Source organism: Psammomys obesus, unplaced genomic scaffold (assembly GCF_907164565.1).
Source record: "Psammomys obesus unplaced genomic scaffold, mPsaObe1.curated_primary_1811, whole genome shotgun sequence".
Lineage (NCBI taxonomy): Eukaryota > Metazoa > Chordata > Mammalia > Rodentia > Muridae > Psammomys > Psammomys obesus.
In genome coordinates this window covers 13,600,128-13,622,540 of record NW_026596143.1, presented here as the reverse complement: position 1 = coordinate 13,622,540, position 22,413 = coordinate 13,600,128, and the positions used below count along the sequence as shown (strand labels likewise).

The following is a 22,413-nucleotide window of genomic DNA, read 5'->3' as shown; positions in this document are numbered from 1 at the left end:
TGGCCTCTCCTTTGCTTGGAACCAGTGGTTAGGCACCACTCCCTGTTTCCCAGCTAGTCTGAGCTGACTTACCAGAGTGGGTAACTAGTAGCTAACGAGGCAGGAATGGGGAATGGAGCCCTCCAGCAGGTCATGTGCTCCTTCCCATCTCCACAGCAGAGACCACAGATGTTCCCTCTTAGAGCCAGGGAGAGAAAAGTGGTGAGATGTCAGCAGACTATCCCTCCCATCCCTTCCCAGAGTTCAACCTCCAGTGCCAGGTGCCATCTTTCATCTTCATCCTCAGGCTATTCATATCCTTGGCTCCTGCTGAGGAAACATTCCATCTTCCTGATTCTGCTGCGTCCTTTCTCCTCTGTTCTCTGTGCCTGAGTCTGGTCTCGCGGTTGGCTAAAGTGTCCCATCTTTTCTCCCTTCTTTATCCTCTCTTCCTTTCATTCTTGCTTTCTTCCTTAACCTGCTTCTGTCAAAGTATTCCTCAGGCTCCTTTGCTCCCTCAGACAGCTTTGCATGTTGTAAAATGTGCTGTTTTACAGATGGTTTGAGGGGCTGAGGAGATGGGCCAGGGCGTAAAGCGCTCGCCGGGCTGTGCAAACATGAGACTCTAAGTCTGGTCCACAGAAGTCATGTGACAAGCTGGGCAGGGAGGCATACATCTGTCACTCAAGAACTGGGTGGGCATGGAGGCTGAGAAAGAGGGACCCGAGTGGTTAACCAGCCAGTCTAGCCGAGGAGTGAACTCCAGGTCCAATGAGTGTGCATGTGTGTGTGTGTGTGTATGTGTGTGGTAGAGGGGCTACAGAGATGGCCCTGTGGTTAATAGCATGGGATGGTCTTCCAGGGAGACTGGACTGAATTCCCAGCACCCATGTAGTGGCTCTTAACCTCTTCTGGTCTCCCAGGGCACCAGGCACACAAGTGGTATACAGACAAAACACTCATACACATAAAATAAATAATTACCGTAAAGAGATTGCTTTTTTAATATGGCGGAAAGCCATTGAAGATGACACCTCATGTCAGCCTCTGACCTCCATAGGCACACATATAAGTGTGGGTACGCACACACCACGCACACACATACACACACACCAAAACTATCTCAGAGCTGTTCCAGCAACATCTCCATTCATAACCATAAGAATACTTTGAACCATAGAAAAATACTTTCACAAGTATACCATTACATTTTAAGGGTGGTTTGGCTCGGTTTGGTGTTGCGTTTTAAAGTATAGATTAACTGGTTGTATGTGTCTGAGTGTTTTCCCTGCATGTATGCGTGTGTATAATGTCTGTGCCTGGTGCCCCTGAAGGTCAAAACAGGACATCGTGTCCCCTGAACCTGAAATTGAACCACCCGGTACTCGTAACCACTGTGCCGTCTCTCCAGCCCCTGGTTCTGACTGTTCGAGTCAGGTTGACTATGTAGCCCACACGAGTCTTGAACTTCCTGAGTAGCCCAATATGGTCTCAAGTTCATTACCCTCCTATCCCAGCCTCCCATTACCCTCCTATCCCAGCCACCCAAGCTCTGGGTTACGTGGGCCATCTTTCTCTGCTTGTTATTGTCAAGCATTTTAAAGTGTAGTGTGAGTGCCCGCGTGTACCATTCAAAACCGATGCTCGTAGGGGCTCCTTAGTTCCATATGTGCACAAGAAACGTTCAAAGAGATGCTTTCTTCTGCTTTGAAAAGGTAGAAACCTCTCTTCATCCAAAGTGTCAAAAGGCAAGATTCATTTTCAGCTTTCAGAGAAAATAGGTCTTACTTTTTTAGGGAGTGAGTGTGATGCATTTGGGGCCTTGTAGAAAGAAATTGGAAAATCAGTTAAGGATTTTCTATCTGGGGACCTTCGAAGGAAAGCTTTAGCTGAGCAGTTTGTGAACTTTCAGGTAAAGATGGTTGGGGACCGTGATGGAAAGTAGGCGGTAGTAGCCCATGCTCTACAGCACAAATACTGCACAGTGCTTCATGCCTGTGGTCCCAATGCTTGGAAGGTGGAAGCAAGAGGGTCAGAGTTCAAGGTCATCTTGGTGAGTTTGAGGTCAACTTAGGAGACATAAGACCATAATTCAAAACAAAACTGTTTATATATATACATACATATTTATACACACACACATATATATATATAATTTTTTTTAAATAAAAGCTGAACGTGGTAACTACTTCCTTAATCCCAGCATTCAAGGCTACTCCAGTCTACATAGTGAACCCCAGGGCTACACATAGTGAAATCCTGCCTCAAAAATAACATTAAATAAATACATATGTGATATGTACATCTAAACTACAAAACTCTCCAGCAACATTCCTCAACAGGGCCCTTCTTGCCCAAACTTCATTTTCCATAAAAGTTTGGGGCCACAAATCCTCCACATTCCTGTTTTAAAATAGTTTTAAGTATGTCCAAAAATAGTCTGAGAATGTTTTTCACATACATATGCAGACAAAACACTCACACACATAAAAATCCTTTTTTAAAAACATGCCTGCCTCCATCTATCATTTTTATAAATTCCACTGTTTCTTTTTATTAATTCCCTTCATATTGTATCTAAGCCTCCTGTCCAAACATTAAATAAATATTAACCTGTGTCCTTTCTTATTCTCTTCAGGATCCAGTTTTTACCTTTAAAACTCATTTATTTTGGTGTGAGGATGGGAACCTAGCTTTTTTTTTTTTTAATTTTATTTTCTGTGTATAGGTGTCTTGTCAGTGTGCCCTCGAAAGGCCAAAATAAATAAATAAATTAAAAAGGCATCAGACCCCCTGGGACTGGAGTTAAAACTGTGAGGCTACATGTGGGCGTTAGGGCTTGAACCTGAGACTTCCGGAAAAGCAAACAGTGCTCTTGGTTGCTGAACTATCACCCCCCTTCCGAATAGCCAATGTTGCATTGTCTCAACATCAGGTGTTGAATGAGTCGGTGTTTACTCATCTTCAAAATTCTGCTTTCGTATCATCAATGCCCTCATGTGCAGTACCTCGTCGGATCTCAGCTGCTCTGAGCGTGGCATCTGCCTTCCGCACGGCATCGTCTAGCTTGTCGAGGCCTCAGTTAGAGAAGCATCACCATATTTTCTGTGCTCCAGGTTCAGTGGGGTTTTTAAGGTTTATGTTTGATTATGTTTGTATTTATCTCTGTATCGGTTTGTGCGCTTGAGTGTAGTGCCCGAGGAGAGCAAAGGAGGGTGTCGGCCTCCAGAGCTGGAGCCACAGGCAGCTGTGAGCCACCCAACATGAATGCTGGGAACCAGACTGTGTACTCTGCAAAAGCAATGCAGACTCTTCGCCACGGAGCAGCCCCTCCGATCCATTGTGTGTGTGTTTATATATATATATATATATATATATATATATATGAACGCCGTATATATGTACAAATGAAAAGGGAGAAAACCAAAGTGGTTCTTTAAAAAAGTCTTTGTGCTTTGGAGGGGGAAAGTATTTAGATTACAAAAGAGTGGCGAATCTTTCTCCTCAGCCCAGCACTTATTGGTCGTGAGCATGGTGGTTAAGGTCACAGTGAAGAAAGTCGAGTTAAAGTTATCGACAGTAGTGGGCATAGGAGTGGCTTAGAGTGAAGTAGGTGATCCCTGGTTGGGTTTCTTTTTTTTAATTTTATTATTTTCTGGGTGTAGGTGTCTTGCCAGTGTGCACATCTGTGCATGACATCTGTGCCCTCAAACGTCAAAAAAAAAAAAAAGTCAGAAGATCCTAAGAAAGTAGGAAAGGGCATCTCTCGGTTGGATGTGGTGTCGAAGGTAACATTAAAAAACAAAAACAAACAAACAAACAAACAAACAAAAAACAGTCAACTAATTTCCCGCCCAAACAAAGCAAAGGTCAGTCTGGTCCCTCTTGGCCCTAACTTTAAGAGAAGCTCTTTCCGTCCCCTCATCTGCCACTCTAATCCAGGGTCCTCTCGGCGTGGTGCCACACACGGGCTGCGCGCATCCCCAGCCCTGCGCAGTCCGTCCTCCGCAGCACAGCCAGAAGGACGGGTCCCTCGAAAATACTGTGTCTGGGCTGGCAGGATGGCTCAGCAAGGACCGCTACTTGTCTCCAAGCCTGGTGACCTAAGTGTCATCGCTAGGGTTCACGGAGACTCTAGTTGTCCTCTGACCTCCCTCCTTACACCCTGGCATGTGTACTTACACATCACAGATACGTGAATAAATATGTAAACACACCTACATACATACGTATATGTGTACGGTTACTGAATAAACAAAGAAGATAGTAAGGAAGTGGAGGCAAGTTCTGCTTCGTCCTCCCAGAAGGCGAGGAGACGGTATAAGAACTACAGCTGGGTAGTATACATATGTATACATTCCATAGATATGTATTCATACATCTGTACTCTGTGTGCGTGCGTGTGTGCGTGCGTGCGTGCGTGTGTACAGGTCTGATCATGCCAACTACCTGTGATAAAAACCCTTCGCTGATAGTGTTCACGTGGTGGCCGTTCTTTGAAGTGGCCCAGCTCAGTGTCCCTCAGGTTTCCCCTTATCCCGGCCTTCCCCCAGTCTCCTGTCTTTTCCCCATAAGAATTGACTGGAGAATTGAATATTTTTGATTGCGGTCTGCCCTAGAAAGCAAGATTCCGTGTTTTAAAAATCACGTTTTAAGGAAAAGAGCAGCCGTCTCTTTTTTTTTTTTTCTTTTCCTTTTGTGTGTATATGAGTGCGCGTGCTTGCGCTGGCACAGGCCCGCCACGGGCACAGAGGTAGCTTACCCTCCTGAGACCTCCAGAAGCCCTGCCCTGCCCTCAGCAGGGTCGTTTTCTGCTCGCACGCAGTCCCAGTCAGCAGTGTGGAATCACTGGCTGTTAGATCTGAGTGTTGTTTGTCTCCTCTGCTCTACTGTAAGCCCCAGTTGTGCCAGAATTTAGCCGTTTCACTCTCAGTATAGTGTCAACAAAGGAAGCTCTCAGGAAATGCTTGCTGATTATTTTTGTTTACAGCCTACCCAAGAAAACAAGATTTCGTTAAAAAAAAAAAAAAATCATGTTTTAAGAGAGAGCAGTGGTCCCAGGTAGATATCTTGAAGCTGGAGTTACGGGCGGCTCCTAGTCATCTAATGTAGGTGCTAAGAGCCTCTGCAAGAGCAGCATGTCCGCCATCATGCCAGACCTCCCCACCAAAAACCTTTAGATTTTTATCGACATATTAATGCTAGTTGTATTAATAAACCCTCTTTCAGTGGAATGTGATCTTCTGCTTTGAAAGCAGCCTTCCATTTTTCTCTCACGTGGAACCTGAATAGAATAAGCATCTTAAAAATGGCAGGATCTCTTAGTATATATATTTTTGTTTAATTATAACAGTTGGCATTTCATATATATGGCTCAATATGTTTACAGGTTTATTTATTGTATATTATTTTTATCTGAGAAGCATGTGACCACAGAATACATTGTGAAAAGAAAAGTACTGAAAAAACTCATACATTATACTACCAATTCCGATTAGTGTGTTACCTTCTGGCCTCCTCCACTCGCTGCTAGGGATTTGACCCACGACCCTGTGTGTTCTAAGCAAGCGTGCTACCAATGAGCTACAGTCTCAGTCCTCATTTAGTATAAAAAGTTACATAAAATTGTGTATACTGTTTTCCCCTACAAATGCCTCACCGTTGCTTGATCAAAGCATTATGCTGCACGTGGTAGGGGAGATGAGCGTTCCTCAGTGCTCAGTGCAACAAGCGCTTATGCAGGCACACAGCACGGGTCTTCAGTCTTTACCCCTGGCGCCATTCAGAACGGAAGCAAACCTGCCCCTTGACAGAACAGTGATAGAACAGCAGTTGCGCAGCTCCCAGAGCCGCCCGGGTGTGTTTCTGACGCCTCCTCTCCTCCTGGGAGGACGAAGCAAAACTTGTCTCCACTTCCTTACTATCTTTTTTCTTTGTTTATCCAGTCACTCGATCACTTGCCACGTCCTGCAGTTGTAGCGATGAGTGACGGTCTCTGTCTTCTAGTGGGAGAACACAGGTCATGCCACATAAAGGAATGAATGATGGATGGATGAATGAGTGAATGAATCAGGTGAGAAGTTGAATTTTTAAGAGCAACAGGGATAAACTGAGGGCATAGAGAAGGGGTTGCTCTTCTCCAGGATCAGGAAAGCCTCCTGAATTGTAACCTTGGACCAGATTCCTAACAGCAGTAAGGAGAGAGCCCTGGGGCTGTCAGGGAAAGAGTTTGCTCCTGATTCTTGAAGTACTGTATTAGTTACTTTGTTTACCGTGACAAAACCCCACGACCAAGGCAACTTATAAAAGAAAGCATTTAACTAAGTTTATAGTTTCGGTAGTGCCGAGTCCATGGTAGTGGCACAAAGGCATGACAGCAGGAATAGTGGAGAACTCACACCCTGGTCCAAAAGTAGAAGACATCAGAACAAGCCTGGCATAGAGCAAGTCTTCTGAAACCTCAAAGCCCACCCCAGTGGCATACCTCCCCCAATGAGGCCACACGCTTTCTAATCCTCCCCAAACAATTCCACCACGGGAACCAAACATTTAAACGTGAGCGTGCGGGTGCCATTCTCATTCAAGTCACCACAAAGACGAGAGCCCCAGGCTTAGACGCTTTATGATTTCAAGTAGCGACGAGCTAGAGTGGGAGCCAGGGTAACCAGGAGTGGATGGTGGGCTTGCTAGACAAGTGAGGCCTCTGGCGTCTCCTGGGAAAGGTGAGAGACAGTAGGGGGAGAAGTAGTAGGTAGTGACGAGCCTGCCTGGCCCTGCCCGCTGTATCCTCTGTTTTCTCTGTCCCTCTTCTGAGGCCCAGTAGTTCTGTTTTTGTCACCCCCAGGAGGAGTGACCTTGTTCCAGAGTTTGAAGACACATCATTCCCACGCATAGATGTAAATGAGCTTCACCCTGTGGTATCACACAGTCAGAATCTGTAACCAGAGCCAGGCACATTCCAAGCCTTTGAAAAAGGATACAACTTTGATGTCTTATTTGCTTATCTGTTGCTCACTGGAAAAAAACCTGTTCTCTGGAAACAATGATCAAATATATTTTTCAAACTACATATGACATGTCACCTAACATAGCACCCTGTCAATCTGTAATTAGTAAATAGTTTAGCAGCCAGCTTTGTGTTTTATCCTTTTTTTTTTTTTTTTTGGTTGGTTGGTTGGTTGGTTTGGAGGGGGAGGTTAATTATAATATTCTTAGAATTGCTTTGTGGTCAGATCTGTCATAGGCCGGGAACAGATCCCGGTAGCATGCTCTAAACAGTTAACTTCTGGAGGAATTAGCTGTTATAGGTACACAGTAATTGATTTTTTTGTTTGTTTTTTCTTCTGGTTATAGGAAGAGAGATCACAGCTTTCCCAGACTACAAGAAAAAAATATGGAATGTGTTGTAGCACTGACTGAGCCTAACCAAATGAACTGTACTGGCAGAAGTTTGAAAACCAGCGGTTGACAACTCCTTCAGACTTCAACATTGCCCAGCACTTTCGAGAACAGACTCTCTGTTTACAAGAACTCTTGGCCTCCCAAAGTCAGCAACCTCAAATTTTGTTTATTTAAAATACTTCTGCAAAAGAAAAGTACCCCAGAGTCCATTTTCCAAAATGGCTATGGATGAGTATTTGTGGATGGTCATTTTGGGTTTTATTATTGCTTTCATCCTGGCATTTTCAGTTGGTGCAAATGATGTCGCCAACTCCTTTGGCACCGCGGTAGGCTCTGGCGTGGTGACCCTGAGACAGGCATGCATCCTGGCCTCAATCTTTGAAACCACCGGCTCTGTGCTATTGGGAGCAAAAGTGGGAGAGACCATCCGGAAAGGCATCATTGATGTGCACCTCTACAACAAGACTGTGGAAATCCTCATGGCCGGGGAAGTGAGTGCAATGGTTGGTGAGTAGCTTTAATCTCTGCACCCGTGGGAAGTGTCGTCCCCTTACTACCATTCCCAGGAGCGGGGTGTTTCTTCAAACTGTTAGAAGCTGGGTTAATTCTTTGTGTTTGCTGTACGATATTCACCGCCTGGACTTGATGATTTTAACAACCAAGCTCTATTTTTCCCCAAAATTTTAGCCACTTTAAAGTATATGTAGGCCTCAGGTTACCACTTGTAGAATATTAATTTGCTGTTTTAGGGATATGTTAAAGTTATTAAAATATATATACATATCAGTCACTATGTTTTAAATTTTTACCTATAACCAACCTTGGAAGTTGATTTATGTTTTTTATAATGACTTTTTGTCACATATGATAGAATGTTTCAAAAGTGTATATATCATGTGACGAAATGCCTAGCATTCATGAGGCCCTGAGGGCACCCCCCCTAATTTTACTACAAAAAAATAATGGGAACTGGGGATGAGGTTCAGCCTCAGAATCTGTCCTCAGCATGTGCAAGGCCCTGGCAATCTCCAGTACCAAGGCGGAGAAAGACTGGTTAATTTAGCCTTTGTGATTTTAATTTACACTTCAATCTATAATTTCATCAGAGTCAACTAAAATTGAGATTTTTTCCCCCCTCGTTAAGGCAGAGGTTCACAACCCTTTTGGGGAATAACAAAAGGTTGAGTATCAATGCATTAAAGTATTGTGAGACAAAGGTATTAAATAGCACAGAAGGAATAAAGAGAAACTGACAGATTCAGTCCTCGGTGGAGGCTCTTCCTCCTGTGGAGCCTCCAAGGCTGAGGCCCTGCTTCTCACAGGCAATGTAGCTGCCACTTCCCACTTCTCCCACCCTCGGCCTCTGGCTCTTTATTCAAAGAGTAAAGATTTTTTTTTTTTTTTTTTTTTTTACCTCAACTAGAATTTGGGTTTACCAAGGCAATTTGAGGGTTTGTCTGAATAGTACGATTCCTTCAGGTTTCACTCTTTTCTGGTTTTGTTTGGGGCTGGTGGTTGCTGTTGCTCTTTCCTTTTTGGTTTGTGGGTAGATGAATTTCAAAGCTTGTTTGGTTGGGAATTTGTATGACTTGTCCAGATTTCAAAAACTGAATTCCTTACAAGTGGGAGCTATGTGAATTTAAGATGTCAATGTCACTGCTACTGACCAAACCCAAAGCTGAATCTCTTGAGAATCCTGAACCCTCACTGTCTTTACTCTCCTCTCGATTCTACCTCCGTTTTTTTTTCTTCCTCTCTCACTTTGCCTTTTCATTCTGCTGCCTCCTCTACCGTCATTCTCTTTATTCCATTTCACTCTCTTCTGTTCCAACTTCTTCAGACCTAGGGCCTCTGTCCTGCCTAAAGGCCTGTGTCAGAGTTAAGTGGCCTGAGTAGATGCTACTGTGGATGCCACCTAAGTCATCTTTAAGACCCTCTCTTAGCCCTGTGGAAAGGCAACCCACTTGTATGAGGCCACCAGTGCATCCAAAAGTGTGAAAATTCAAATCCCAGCACCCTCATGGAAGTGCCCACACTGACATTTGAGCTCACACCTCCTCACCCTTCACTTCTGTTCTCACGCAGCACCCTCCCCTCACACCTCCCTTCTTCCTTCCCTTCACTGTGACCCTGCACCTTTGTCCCCTCTGCTTAATCTCCCAGACACTACTTAGTACCTCAAAGAAGCCTGGCTCCCATTTCCCGTTTCACTTGGTAGCTCTGTTCCATAGTTCATCCCCTGCCTCTCCGTGGGCTGTCATTGTCTCATGTTACAGTTTCTTTCTTGAGTTTTCTTCTGGGCATACATGTGACCCTAACCCCTTCAGCAGTTCCCAAGGGAGAAGTGGCTCCTGCCCACTGCCTGCCCCTGTGCAAACATGCCTCCTGTGCTGCTCCTTCACTCTGACCCTCTCTCACTCCCTCTCCCCACGATCCCCACCCCTCACTGTAATTTGTAAAGTGAGCAAGAAAAACCATGGCAGCTCTCAGGAAGGGAACTGCAGCCCAAGTGTGACAGAGTGAGTTTAGAGCATCTGCCTGCATCCCGAGGCGAACTTTATATGGATATATAAAACCATGAAGTTAACACCCTTAAGTTCCAGTTCTGGGCTAGGAAACATGATCCTAACTGTGGTTGTATGTGTAAGGCAGCCAGTTGCGGCTGACCCAGGTCACAGAGGTGGGGCCTTGGGAACTGTCCAGGGAAAGGCAGGTGCTACCCTGAAGACTTGGCACATTACAGTAGCACACAGACGATTCCATCTTCACTTCCCCCCACCCCACACACACACACTTTAGAGATGTATATGGCGCCACAGCCAACCTCAGCTCAAAGGTCAGTACTGGCCTTCGCTGGAGCAACTGTCTACTTTGCCTCATACACAAGGACCTATGTGGCCTTAGATGGCCCTCCTGCTGCTCACATGTCTTTGTAGAAAAGGCCGCTGCTAGGCAGCCTGATTTTCAGAGTTAACATCTGGGCTTAGTGATAGTCCACTCTGTCAGCCCAGCTTCTCTGCTGCTCCGTCCTGTTTGCCCTTTTCAGCAACCGCTGTTGAAAGGGGTATCTCCCAGCTGATACCCACAGTGCGCCCTGCCACATATGAGCCGCTATGGAAACGTCCGCAGTGACCTATAGCCTAGAAAGACCAAAAGCTTGGAGCCCAAGGCCACACTCAGAGCTTCCAGTATTGCAAGCCAGGTCCGAGAGCAGGCGTCTGGTTTCAGGTTAACTATCTCAGTTATTTTTCAACGCGAGGCCAAGGGCAGCGCAGCGTTTTACTCTCTACTACACGGCCCATCTCAAGCTTGTCTCATGAACTACAAGACATTAAAAAAAAACCATCCTCCCGGTGTATTCTCTTTAATTCTTTATTACGTAGTGTGTCTTAATTTCTTGCTTAGTGTGTCCAGATTTTATAGGAGAACAGCTCCTCACTGACACCCTTACCCTCACGGGATGGCCACGAATCATCCTGAGCGATTACAAAGTGTTTAGCACGGTAAGAAAACAACCCAGAGCAAGTTAAACTTGGGGCCACGTTAAATGGAGACGCTCTCTCCCTGCCAGTTTGCTCAGACGCTGTGTTGAGTAGATGGTGCTTTCACTGCTCTGTCCATCCGTAGGTTCAGCCGTGTGGCAGTTGATCGCGTCTTTCCTGAGACTTCCAATCTCGGGAACTCACTGCATAGTTGGTGCCACCATTGGCTTCTCGCTCGTGGCGATTGGTACGAAAGGAGTGCAGTGGATGGAGCTCGTCAAGATTGGTAACTGCCATCTTCTTTCACCCCCAGCCAGCGAAGTGTGCCTCTTCCAGTGCAGGTCTTACGAAAAGAAGCTTTTGTGATATTTTTCCTTCAGATGTTAAGGTTTGGACCTGTGTTACACGGGCAGGCGGTGCATTTTCCTTTACAGTTGATGGAGCAACTTCCCTGCTCGGTGTCAGTTTTAACTCCCACTTTTAAAAACATTACAGCATCACCTAGCTTTGAAAAACCATATCTCATTTGCTCTGGCCAAGAAGAGAAATTTACTTCACTGAAAGCAACATATGGTCTGAGGAAGACTTCGGCGAGGCTTAAGGGAGGAAAATCCGTAAACCCAAGAGTCAGTGGTCATGGGGAGGCCCCAGAATGAAGCCAGTGTTGTTCATTTTGCTGAGTCGTGGGTCTGCCCCCTGGAGGAAGCACTGCAGGGTTCCTTCCGGGTTGCAAGCCAGTGACCATCCCCAGGGGTCCAGCTACCCTTAGCTAGTGAAGAATCCTCTTGGAGGCGCATCTGTACCAGTGCCATCCCTGCCCTGCAGGTTGTTCCTTCTTTCCTAGAACCGTCATAACCCAAGGAGCTATAGGTCATGACGGATCCCTGGCCTGCCAGTCATGAGCACAGCTACCATGGAAATCCCTGTATGTCTCAGGCTTCCGGAAAAACAGCCCTCAACTCTGGCCCATTAAACTCCCTGCAGGAGCAGTTAAAGTATCTATGCCCCGATCTTATTCTGCGCCTCCAGAATTCTGGGGCTGGGGTCAGAGCATCCCTGGTGTTTCAAGACTCCCAGGGGTTTCTCAGTGTGGCCGGAATTTGGAAGCAGCCAGTAGAGGCTAACATTAGAGATTTCTAGTCATTAAATGTCAGGAAGGAAAGCACCAGGCTGGCTGTGGTTAAAGGAAATGGAACACGGCCCTCTTACCCTTGCTATTGGGACAACAGACTCCACGTGTATTGACAAAAGCAAGTTAGGTGGCTTAGAGCGGTGGTTCTCAGCCATCCTTAATGCTGAGACCCTTTATGGTGACCTCAACCATAACATTATTTTTGTTGCTTTCATAGCTGTGATTTTTGCTACTGTTGCAAATCGTAATAGAAATATCTGATACGCACAATATCTGATACACAACCCTCAAAGGGGTCAGGAACCACAGGTGGAGAACTACTTGCTTAGAGGGAGCTATCTGTAGACTGAGGCTAAAGCTTGGTGGACGGGAACCTCAGTGTAACCAGCTGTATGTGACTGCGTGTGTGAGGAGAGTTATAATGAGGGATGGCTTTCTGACATACGACATATGACATATGGCAGATAGTTCTGGTAATATGTGTTAGTATATGTGAGGTATTGCTTCTTGTTGTCTTGTATAAATATACTTGAGTGTAAGTCTTAGCACTCACTGGCTGTTCTTTTCACTCATTCAGTGGCTTCCTGGTTTATATCCCCACTTCTTTCTGGCTTCATGTCTGGTGTGCTGTTTGTACTGATCAGAATGTTCATCCTGACGAAGGTAAGTGAGGCAGCTTCTTTTGTCTTTGCTTTATTTTACCAAATTTTTGCTCAGTGGAAACCAGTAACCCTAGGTCGGTGGGAGCATTGGGGTTTCATTGCTAAGGCACACCTGGAGTTTGAGTCAGAGGTTGGCATGAGTGCTCAGAAGCCTCCTTGAAGGGCCACAGCACACAAATGCTGCTTCATGGCGCTATAATTTAGTTCGTTAGCCTCTAACTCCCAGAAATTGGGCTCAGACCTCAAAAGTGAAAGGTGATTATTTCCTGGTTGTTAAACAGAATATTTAAAAAAAAAAAAAAAGTGATAAGATTTTGAAATTGAGCCTGGTGTGTTGGCGCACACCTTTGATCCCGGCACTCGAGGAGGCAGAGGCAGGTGGATCGCTGTGAGTTCGAGGCCAGCCTGGTCTACAAAGTGAATCCAGTACAGCCAAGGCTATACAGAGAAACCGTGTCTTGAAAAAAAAAATATTTTGAAATTGAATCATTATTAAAATCAGCTGGACAATCTCTTTACTCAGTGTAGTCAGGGTGACCATGGCAGTGATGGACACTGATGGACCTATGACTATAGCAACATGGGAAGGAAGGGTTATTAAACTTGCACTTCCAGGTCACAGTCCATCACTGAGAAGTCAGGGCAGGATCTCAAACAGGGAAGAAACCTGGAGGCAGGAGCTGATGCAGAGATCATGGAGGGTGCTGCTTACTGGCTTGCTCCTCACGGCTTGCTCAGCCTCTACGGCTGAGCTTTCTTATAGAACCCATAACCACCAGCCCAGGGATGGCACCACCCACAATGAGCTGGACCCTCTCCCATCAATCACTAATTAAGAAAATGCCCTACAGACTTGCCTTCAGCCAGAGCTTATGAAGGTTCCCTCCTCTCAGATGACTATACCTTGTATCAAGTTGATGTAAAACTAGCCAGCACAGGTGATTTTCCATTTTTTTTTTTAATGAAGAAACACTGGCTTATTTTAAGAGGATAAAAAATAAAACACAGAGATTCATTTTGTCTTTTAAAAAAATAAAATAAAAAGAGCTGGATGTAGTGGCGCAAGCCTTTGATCCCAGCACTCAGGAGGCAGAGCCAGGCAGATGTCTGAGTTTGAGGCCAGCCTGGTCTACAAAGGGAGTCCAGGACAGCCAGGGTTACACAGAGAAACCCTGTCTCGAAAAACGAAAACAAAATAAAACAAAAATCTGGGCATGGTAGAAGGAGCCTTTACTCCCAGCACTTCAGAAATAGAGGCAAGCAGGGCCAGCCTGATCTACATAGTGAGTTCCATTAAAGGGCTTCCCATCACTGTGATAAAATACCGAAAATAAGCAACTCACACGGAAGAAGGTTATTTTGGACCAGGATTTCCAGGATTTCAACCCATGGTTATTTGTCTGTCTCACTTTGAGCCAGTGGTAGCCCAGTCCATCCTGCATCTGGGGTCCCTGGCTTATGACTCTGCTCTGTCTGGTTTCAGGGGCCCTCCCTGCCATGGTCAAATGTCCATCCACTATGCTCCACCTCTTAAACATTCTTCCACTTCCTTTTAGTGCCTTTAGGGGACATACAGGACCCAAGTTACAGCAAACTACCTCCCCCTCGAGCTGTATTTTTGTAGCCATTACCCATGCTGTCTTTGTTCTTCCCTCCCTGTGCCCTTCTTCCCTGTGGTGCCCTTCATGCCACCATGTGCTTGCGCCTGACCAGCTTTTACTCTGCACATCAACGCAGGCAGTGCTTGTCTTTCCAGGCCCACCGCACTTCACATCACACAGTGTGCTCTAGTTGTAGCCACGTTACTGGCAAGTGACAGGATGCCACCCCTTTGTGGGTGAATGATAGTCTACGTTATATGTCACATTCTTTAGCACTTTGATTCATCTTTGGGCACTTGGTTGACTTGCAGAAATACTTGAGAAGCTGTAGAGCCTACCATTTTTACTTTGTTTAATTTATTAGCATTATGTATGTGTGTGTGTGTATATATATATATATATATATATATATATATATATATATATATATATAGCCGGAGGGCTCATGTGCACAGCACATATGTAGAAGTTAGAGAACAAGTCTGTGGAGCTGGTTGTCTCTACTTTTATGTGGTTTCCAGGGAGTGAACTTGGATTGTCAGGCGTGCACACAAAGCCGTTGTACCAACTGAGCCATCTCACCAGCCCCGAAAGTCTACGTTCAATGGTTATGTTACATACTTGTCTTCCCTATTCACAATTCCGCTTTCTGCTTTTTTCAGTCAGAAACATGGCCGGATAAGGGTCAGAAAATATTAAATAGAAAGTTCCACAAACAAACAAAAAAATGCGCCAGTGTTACGTTGCGTGCCGCATGGGTAATGTGGTAAAGTCTCATCCCACCCAGGACCCCCAGCACAGGCTGTGCCCTCTCCTTTGCCCCACATGTCCACGCTGTACCTGTTACCCACCGCTCATCTCTCAGCCATCCCTGTTACTGTAATTTTTGTGTTGAAGAGACTCTTATGTGGAAGCCCAGCGCTGTGTCATTCTCATCACTTCATCTCATCACAGAGGGACTGTATCACCTCACTTCATCATTAGGTGAAGAAGGGGGGGGATGGCAAATAAGATCGAGAGAAAAGACTTTCACATAATTACTGTCCACATACATAGTCATAATTGTTCTACAATTGTGTTATTATTAATCTCCTCCTGTGCCTCACTGTAAGTCTGTCATTGTGTGTGCATGTAGATAAATTATAGTGTATAAAGGCTTGGGTTTCAGGCATCTCTTGGAAGCCTTGGAATGCCTTCCACATGGATCAAACAGAAGAGCTGCCTATGCTCACTCAGTACACTAAGGACATACCTTCCTCCGTGTCTTGCCTGAAAACAGAACTCTGTTTTCTTAGTATTGCCTGTTAGCCACTGAAGGAGTCCTTCTGTTGAATAAGCACAAACTTTGTTGTCATTGTGTCTCGGCATTCTTTCTCTGGCCTAGCACTGGCCACATTCTCTGGCCTAGCACTGGCCACATTAAGGTTGGCTTACATCTTGGCTCCTGGCCTTCAGCAGTACTGTTTCCTCTCCCTAGACTTTATCCTCAACTAGAACAGTCCTGTGCAGCTTCCTGGTGTCATTTCCCGGGGCACTCTCCTGCCCCAGAGCTGGCAGCTTCCTCCTTTCTGCTCCGGGAACTCCGCTCTCTCAGCGCACTTGGCACTGTGTGCAGTGTTCTCTCTTGTCTCCTGCCTGCTTGCGCTGTGACTGTGTGATGTGTGGGGGTGGAAACCATGAGGGTCTTAGTCAGTTTGAATCCCAGTGCCTTCCCGTGTGCTTATCACCTTTAAAGAGACTTGCTAACAATTTGATAAGAGCATATAATGCCGCTGAGCACCGAGATCTAGTTGAACCAGACTCTGATTCTACTGGAGACCACTGGGGTCTTGGTTCAGGGGAGAGGCAAGTTTTGCATTCAGAATCTCTGGTCTCTTGTGGTTCTCTCTCCCTCCCTATCTCCTTGCCCTTCCTTCTCTTCCCTTCTCTCCCATTTTCTCCATAGTTCTTACTACCAGGAGGTTTTGTTCAAAGAAGCCAGAAACAGATCTATTGGGCCTAAACAGTATGTTTGTAAAGAATAGAAAAAGAAAATAACAGGAAAATGTTTATTTCTGAAGAGATAAGATTCAGATCAATTTTTTCTTAAAAGATTTTTTTTAAGAGCATCTTCCCTTGGGCCTTTTAGAATTTCCACAGGGGAAAAAAAAATAGAATTTCCACAGACAATGCTACAAGTGCGGTGTTAACTTCCCTGGTACATGAGAAACTCCCCCCCCCGACCCCCGACCCCCGACCATTCCACCCCAACCTAAACAACCTCACCTCAGCTCACTGCTTCCCAGGCCACTGCATCCTGCCCTAGCCAACTCGGCCTTCCCTCACCCAAGCCCCATCCATCCAACATTGACCCAATGCCCAATCTCAGTGCAAAGCACTCAGCTTCTCTAAAAACATCATCCAGAGCCTGCACCAGCTCCCGTTACTACTCCCTCGCCTGGCTCCCTGCAGTTTAAAACATCCCATCCCATTCAACCTTCCTGTTTACCTGCACGGATGCTCTCTGTCGCCTTCAACAAGAACAAAATGTCTGAGAACCTGAGGGGAGGAGAGAGAGAGGGAGAGAAAGAATATGCTGGATTTTTGGATGAGTAACAATGAGAAGTGGATGGGTAGGAAGAGGAAGGGGAAAAGGAGGGAAGGGAGAACAGTCTCGAGGATGCCTTGTCTTGTCCACCTTCAGAAGTTATTGGGTGGGAGACTTAGACAGCCATGGTTCCCCCCCAGAATAATGCATTTTCTAAAGCCAATGGCAGGAAGCACCTGTGTGTCCTGCCATGTTCAGTTCAGCTGGGGCTATCTGTGTGGCACACCTCAGGCGGCACACCAGCTTTGTATAGCACCCCTTCCTCCAGCTCTGTCATTCATTTGTTTTCACGTTTGCCCCCTCATACATCCCCTGCCTGGTCTGGGGGCCGCTCACACGTGGCTGGACCATTTGCTGTACCTTGTTACATTCTCAGTGCTTCACTGCCGTCCAACACAAGCCTTCACACCCGTGCTGGGAGACGAAGCATTCCAGAATATTTTGCTGAGCTGCACCGCTCTGCATGCATCCCCCATGTGTTTTCTGCTTGCCTTTCAAAGCCACGTCACGTCTCTGAAGTGCTCCTCGTCTCCCCACCCTCCCGCAGCTCACTTCGTGTTTACCTCTCGTTCTCCTTTGATCTTAACAGGTGGCACATTCACATAGGTGCACCAGGGTCCGAGGCAGAGCTCAGTCACCTTTGGAAATATTTAGGTGGCAACTGTGTACGAGTACTGCTTTGATGTGTTTCCAGCTATGTTATTCCTTCAAAAATCTTTTCTAGATCTGCTTAAAACAGCATTTCAGAGGCCAGAGAGATGGCTCTTGGAAAGGCTTCAGGTCCAGTACCCAGCATCCACATGACTGTTCACAACCATCCAGAACTCCAGCCACAGGTTCCAAGGCCCTCTTCTGGCCCCCATAGGCACTGTATCCCTGTGGTACATGCCGGAAAAACACCCACCCATACACTAAAGTAAAAATAAACAAAACTTTAAAAAATAGCATTCTAATAACCTCAGCCATAAGTTCATCTCAAACAGCCGCAGTTCCGTTCTTACGAGTATACTAAGAGACTGTCATAGCCAAAGCCCAGAGCTAAGAGTAGACGTTCTGTTACACAGAGACCAGGGTTATTATTGATGGTTAAGCACCGCTATACCTTATAAAAAGATTTTGTAAATCATAGCACCTGTGAAAATGTTGGCTTTGTATAACTGATTTATTGGTACACATGCCAGAGCATGCGTGTGGAGGTCAGAGGACAACATTCAGGAGTCAGTTCTCTACTTCCACCTCACACACGTTCTAGAGATAGAACTCAGAGCATCATTATTGATCATCAAGTGTCTTATCTTCTGAGCCATCTTGCTGTCTCTGAAATAAATGGCTTTTTTCTACTTGAAGTTAATGTGTATAGGTATTTTGCCTACAAGTATGTCTGTGTAGCACATGTGTGCCTGCTGTCCACACAGGGCATTGGATCACTTAGAACTGGAGCTAGAGATAGTGGTGAGCCACCATGTCAGGGCTGGGAATCAAACCCAGATCCTCTGCAAGAGCAGCCAGTGCTCTTAACTGCTAAGCCCTCTCTCCAACCCTGCCTTTATGTATTTTAATATAGCTACAACGTGTTTGGCCATAGGGTCATGTAAAGTATCCCATCAATGCCACGGTGGCTGTCACTTGACACTAGAACCCTCAGAGGATGGAGTCTAGAAACAGTTGTTGAAGGTAGACTTTAGGTGCAAAGAGTGTCTTCGCCAGAGAAGAGAGCACTTTAGGTTTGGAAGAAGTCATGGCCAAACCCTGGGCTTGGAACCTCAGCCACGGATAAGTCTTCTAAGTCTGATGTCGGCTCGCATGACTCTAGCACTCTCTCATGGAAGCTGGCACAGATGTGGGCTTGCTGAACCTGCATCTCTGTAGGAGACAGGGCCTCAAACAAGGCAGCAGCCCCCAGCACCAGATCGCTTTGCCATGACCAGGACTTATGTCATTTTGACTGCGTTGTTACCCGATGTTCTCGGTCCTGACTTCCCACTTTACTCATTGTCATACAGGAGGACCCTGTTCCAAACGGTCTCCGGGCACTTCCTCTGTTTTATGCTGCTACTATAGCAATAAATGTCTTTTCCATCATGTACACAGGAGCACCAGGTAAGACCCCCTCCGCGGAATCTTAAGTCTACAGGAAGGTCTATTGTAGTTTAACAGCACAGGCTTGCTTTGGAGCTGGTATCGGTGTTGGCTAATAGTAAAAAGCATTGCTCACAGTCATTGTGGAATAGTGGGAAAAAAAATGTATTTCCTTGTTATAAATACCGAGAAGATACATGAAATACAAAAACAGCAGGCTTTCAAGTTAAAGTAAAGTCCCGTCCAGCCGTTGCCCAGCTGTGTTGCCCTAGCAGCTGACTGAAACTCTTGCAGTTGTAAGACATGTTCTAATAGCTACAGAGGGTCCGGATTTGGGAGCATCACTGGTGTGAGTGTGTGAGTGGTGTGAATCCTGTAGAAACCTAAAGTATGAATATTTTCACACGAACGTGGGGAAAATAAGAAGAAAGGAAGTCACAGGACTTGCTGTCACTTCGTAGCTAAAACAACAACTACAACAACAAAACCAAACCAAAAACCAAGGCTAATAATGGCTGTGGGTAATACAGTATAGGCCCTGACACACACTGAGTTTATCCTATGCCCAGCATGGTGGGAAGTGCCTGCTCCACTATGCAGAAATAGACTGCAGTTGTCCTTAATTATGGATGCTCTTTTTGTTAGTTTGGTTTTGTGTTTGTTTGTTTGTTTGTTTGTTTGTTTGTTTGAGACAGGCTCTCTATGCATAGCCCCACCTGTCCTGGAACTCACTATGTAGACAAGACTAATTCACAGAGACCCACCTGCCTGTGCCTCCCAAGTGCTGGGATTAAAGGCATGTACCACCAGACCCCGTCTTTGGGTATATTCTTGCCTGAACAGCTGCCTCCCCATGATACCAGCCCTGGCTGGTCCTGGGACAGTTGAATAACAATGTGCAGCACCCTTGCATAGACTTTTAATATTCCTAGTGGTGGCAGTGGCTCTGAGCACTAGGCATAGAGCAGATATAGAGACGGGCTGTCAAAATATTTGGAAGCTATTTAGAACATTTAGAATACGTTGATACATTCCATCTGTGCCAGGTTACTTAAGCTGCCTATGTTAGCAAATGTCATGACTGAGACACTGGGGCCTAGTACCTGGTGGAAATTCTGGTCCTTAAGTTTTGCTGGGCCCATTAACTAACACTGAGATCTATTTCTCATCTTCAAAGTGGGTCTGGTTCCAATAGATCCTTCTAAAGATCAGCTCCGTGGATTTCTGTAATCTGTTTCTCACAACAAACGGTGAAGTATTCACTTCAGTGTCTTCTCACCATATAGTCTCATTTCTCATTTCCCCAAAATGACTCACTGTACCAGCAAGATGGTTCTCTTAGCAAATATACAAACATACAGTAAAGATGTAGTAAAAAGATGGATCCAAAAAGAGATGCCAAAAGTCAGGCGAACGTAAATGAACTGCAGGTTTCATAAGAAGATCACAGCTGTCTCCTGACACTGGGAAAAACTAAAAAGCAAGAACAGAAGCAGACAAAGAATCAAGTACAGTGACGTCCAGCCTCCACATTAGTGAGGGCCACAGGCCAGCTGCATCAGCTCCACGTGTGGTCACATGACAAGTGCAGCTTGTCTGGTCTAGCCCTGGCCTAGTGCTCTGCAGCCTGGGTGTCCACTGGGGCCTCACGTGCTGCTTCAGGGTCCGTAACACTAGGTACTTTTCTGTTTTTCTCTTTTGAGGCAGGATCATGCTGTGTGCCTAGGCTGTTCCGGAGTTTCTGCAATTAAATGATCCACAGATCTGAACCCCACCTGGCCAGTCACCGCTTCTGCCATAAGCATTACTTGTTGATGATAGCCATCACATGATGAGCACTCTTAGAAGTTCTGACTAGGGATCTTCACTCCATTTGTGAAAAGTGTGCATGTGTGTGTGCAGGAGGCACACACATGGAGGTCAGAGGACAGCTTTCGGTAGCCTGCCCCTCATGGTTCCTCTCGTTTCTGCCAATGCATGGCTACACACTCACACACAACTACTACCACTGCTGGCCTGGGAGCTTCTGTAGTTATCCTGTCTCTACCTCCCACCTCTCTGCTCTAGGACTACAGTCCTATACCCTGCTTTAAAAAAAAAAAGATGTGTGTTCCAGCATGGGATGCAGGTTGCACAGCCAGTACTTTATACCCCACGCCACCCCTGAGCCATATCCCTGACCCAGCTCAGTCCTTTCTGTCAGCACATGAATCCTCAGACACAAGCCAGCCTGGTTCTGACTTGTCTAGAGAAAACCTGTTCTTGAGGCTGGCTGCTACTGCAGCACCTCTCCCTCTCCCCTCCTCTTCCTCCTCCTCAGCATCCTTTTTCTCCTCCCCCACTTCCTCCTCCTCCATCTCCTTGTCTTCCTTACGTTTGTTTTCTTCTCCTGCCCACCTTCTGTCTTCTTCCTCTCCAGCTCCTTTTTCTTCTCTGCTTCCTCTTCTCCCCTTTTTTCCTCCATCTCTCCCAGTTCTAGCAGCTTCTTGTCCAAGCCCAAGGAAGTCAGCTCTCTAGAACCCAACAGGCTCCCACAACATTTGTAAGGTGGCATGTCCTCTTCTGGGACCTCTGGCTTCCACGGTTGACTGGTATCCAAGCCGTGGAGAAGCAGAAAGGGCACTGTTGGCTAGCGCTGGGGCTGAGGTTAGCTCTAGCTGCCGTCAAGGGCTAGAGTCACAACAAAGTTCTTTACATTTACTTTTTTTTCCCCCAAAATATTTACTAATGCAGCCTGGTTTGAGAAAGCTGCTGCTGTATTTTTAAAGTCACAACTATAGAACAGATTAAAAAGTACCATATTTATTTCAAAAGTGTGACTGACTTTCACAGCATTCTTTGTACATATGTGGCTCTTCTAATACTTTAAAATGTGGCTGTAAAATAAAACAATGCATACTGGCTTCATTTTCCACTGAAGGCAGCAAAGAGCAGGTAAACCTATGTGTGCATATGAGCGTACCTATATACGCATGCGTGTGTCTGACTGTGGGGCATTATCCACAATGTATTGTTATATGACAGGTGAAAGCACACGATAAAATGTGTAGCATAATTATGGATCTGTTAAATGAACAAACATTTTTTTTTTAAAGATGGGTTCTTAAGTGTAGCCCTAGCTAGCCGAGAATTTTCTGTGTAGACCAGGCTAGCTTCTAAAGCACAGAGCTCCACCTACCTGGGCCTCCTGAATCCTAGAATTAAAAGGTATGGTCTCCACTCCCAGTAAGAATGAACTCTCTCTCTTTTTTTTTTTTTTTTTCCAAAATTGACATTTTATAGCCAGGCGTGGTGGCGCACACCTGTACTTCCAGCACTCGGGGAGGCAGAGGCAGGCAGATCTCTGTGAGTTTGAGGCCAGCCTGGTCTACAAAGTGAGTGCAGGACAGCCAAGGCTACACAGAGAAACCCTGTCTCAAAAAAACAATAAATAAGGAAGGAAGGAAGGAAGGAAGGAAGGAAGGAAGGAAGGAAGGAAGGAAGGAAGGAA

General features: G+C 45.8%; 1 protein-coding gene across 3 annotated transcripts in view; it reads left to right on the top strand.

Annotated features, from left to right (window-relative positions):
- The window catches only part of Slc20a2 (solute carrier family 20 member 2), an 89,051-nt gene that overhangs the window by 49,749 nt on the left and 16,889 nt on the right, over positions 1 to 22,413 (top strand). For all 3 annotated transcript variants that reach the window (XM_055593311.1, XM_055593312.1, XM_055593313.1), the window contains 4 exons: positions 7,333 to 7,887; positions 11,008 to 11,148; positions 12,572 to 12,657; positions 18,848 to 18,944. In XM_055593311.1, coding sequence (XP_055449286.1) covers positions 7,599 to 7,887; positions 11,008 to 11,148; positions 12,572 to 12,657; positions 18,848 to 18,944 — 613 coding nt within the window. In that variant the 5' untranslated portion in view covers positions 7,333 to 7,598. The remainder of the gene's footprint in view (positions 1 to 7,332; positions 7,888 to 11,007; positions 11,149 to 12,571; positions 12,658 to 18,847; positions 18,945 to 22,413) is intronic.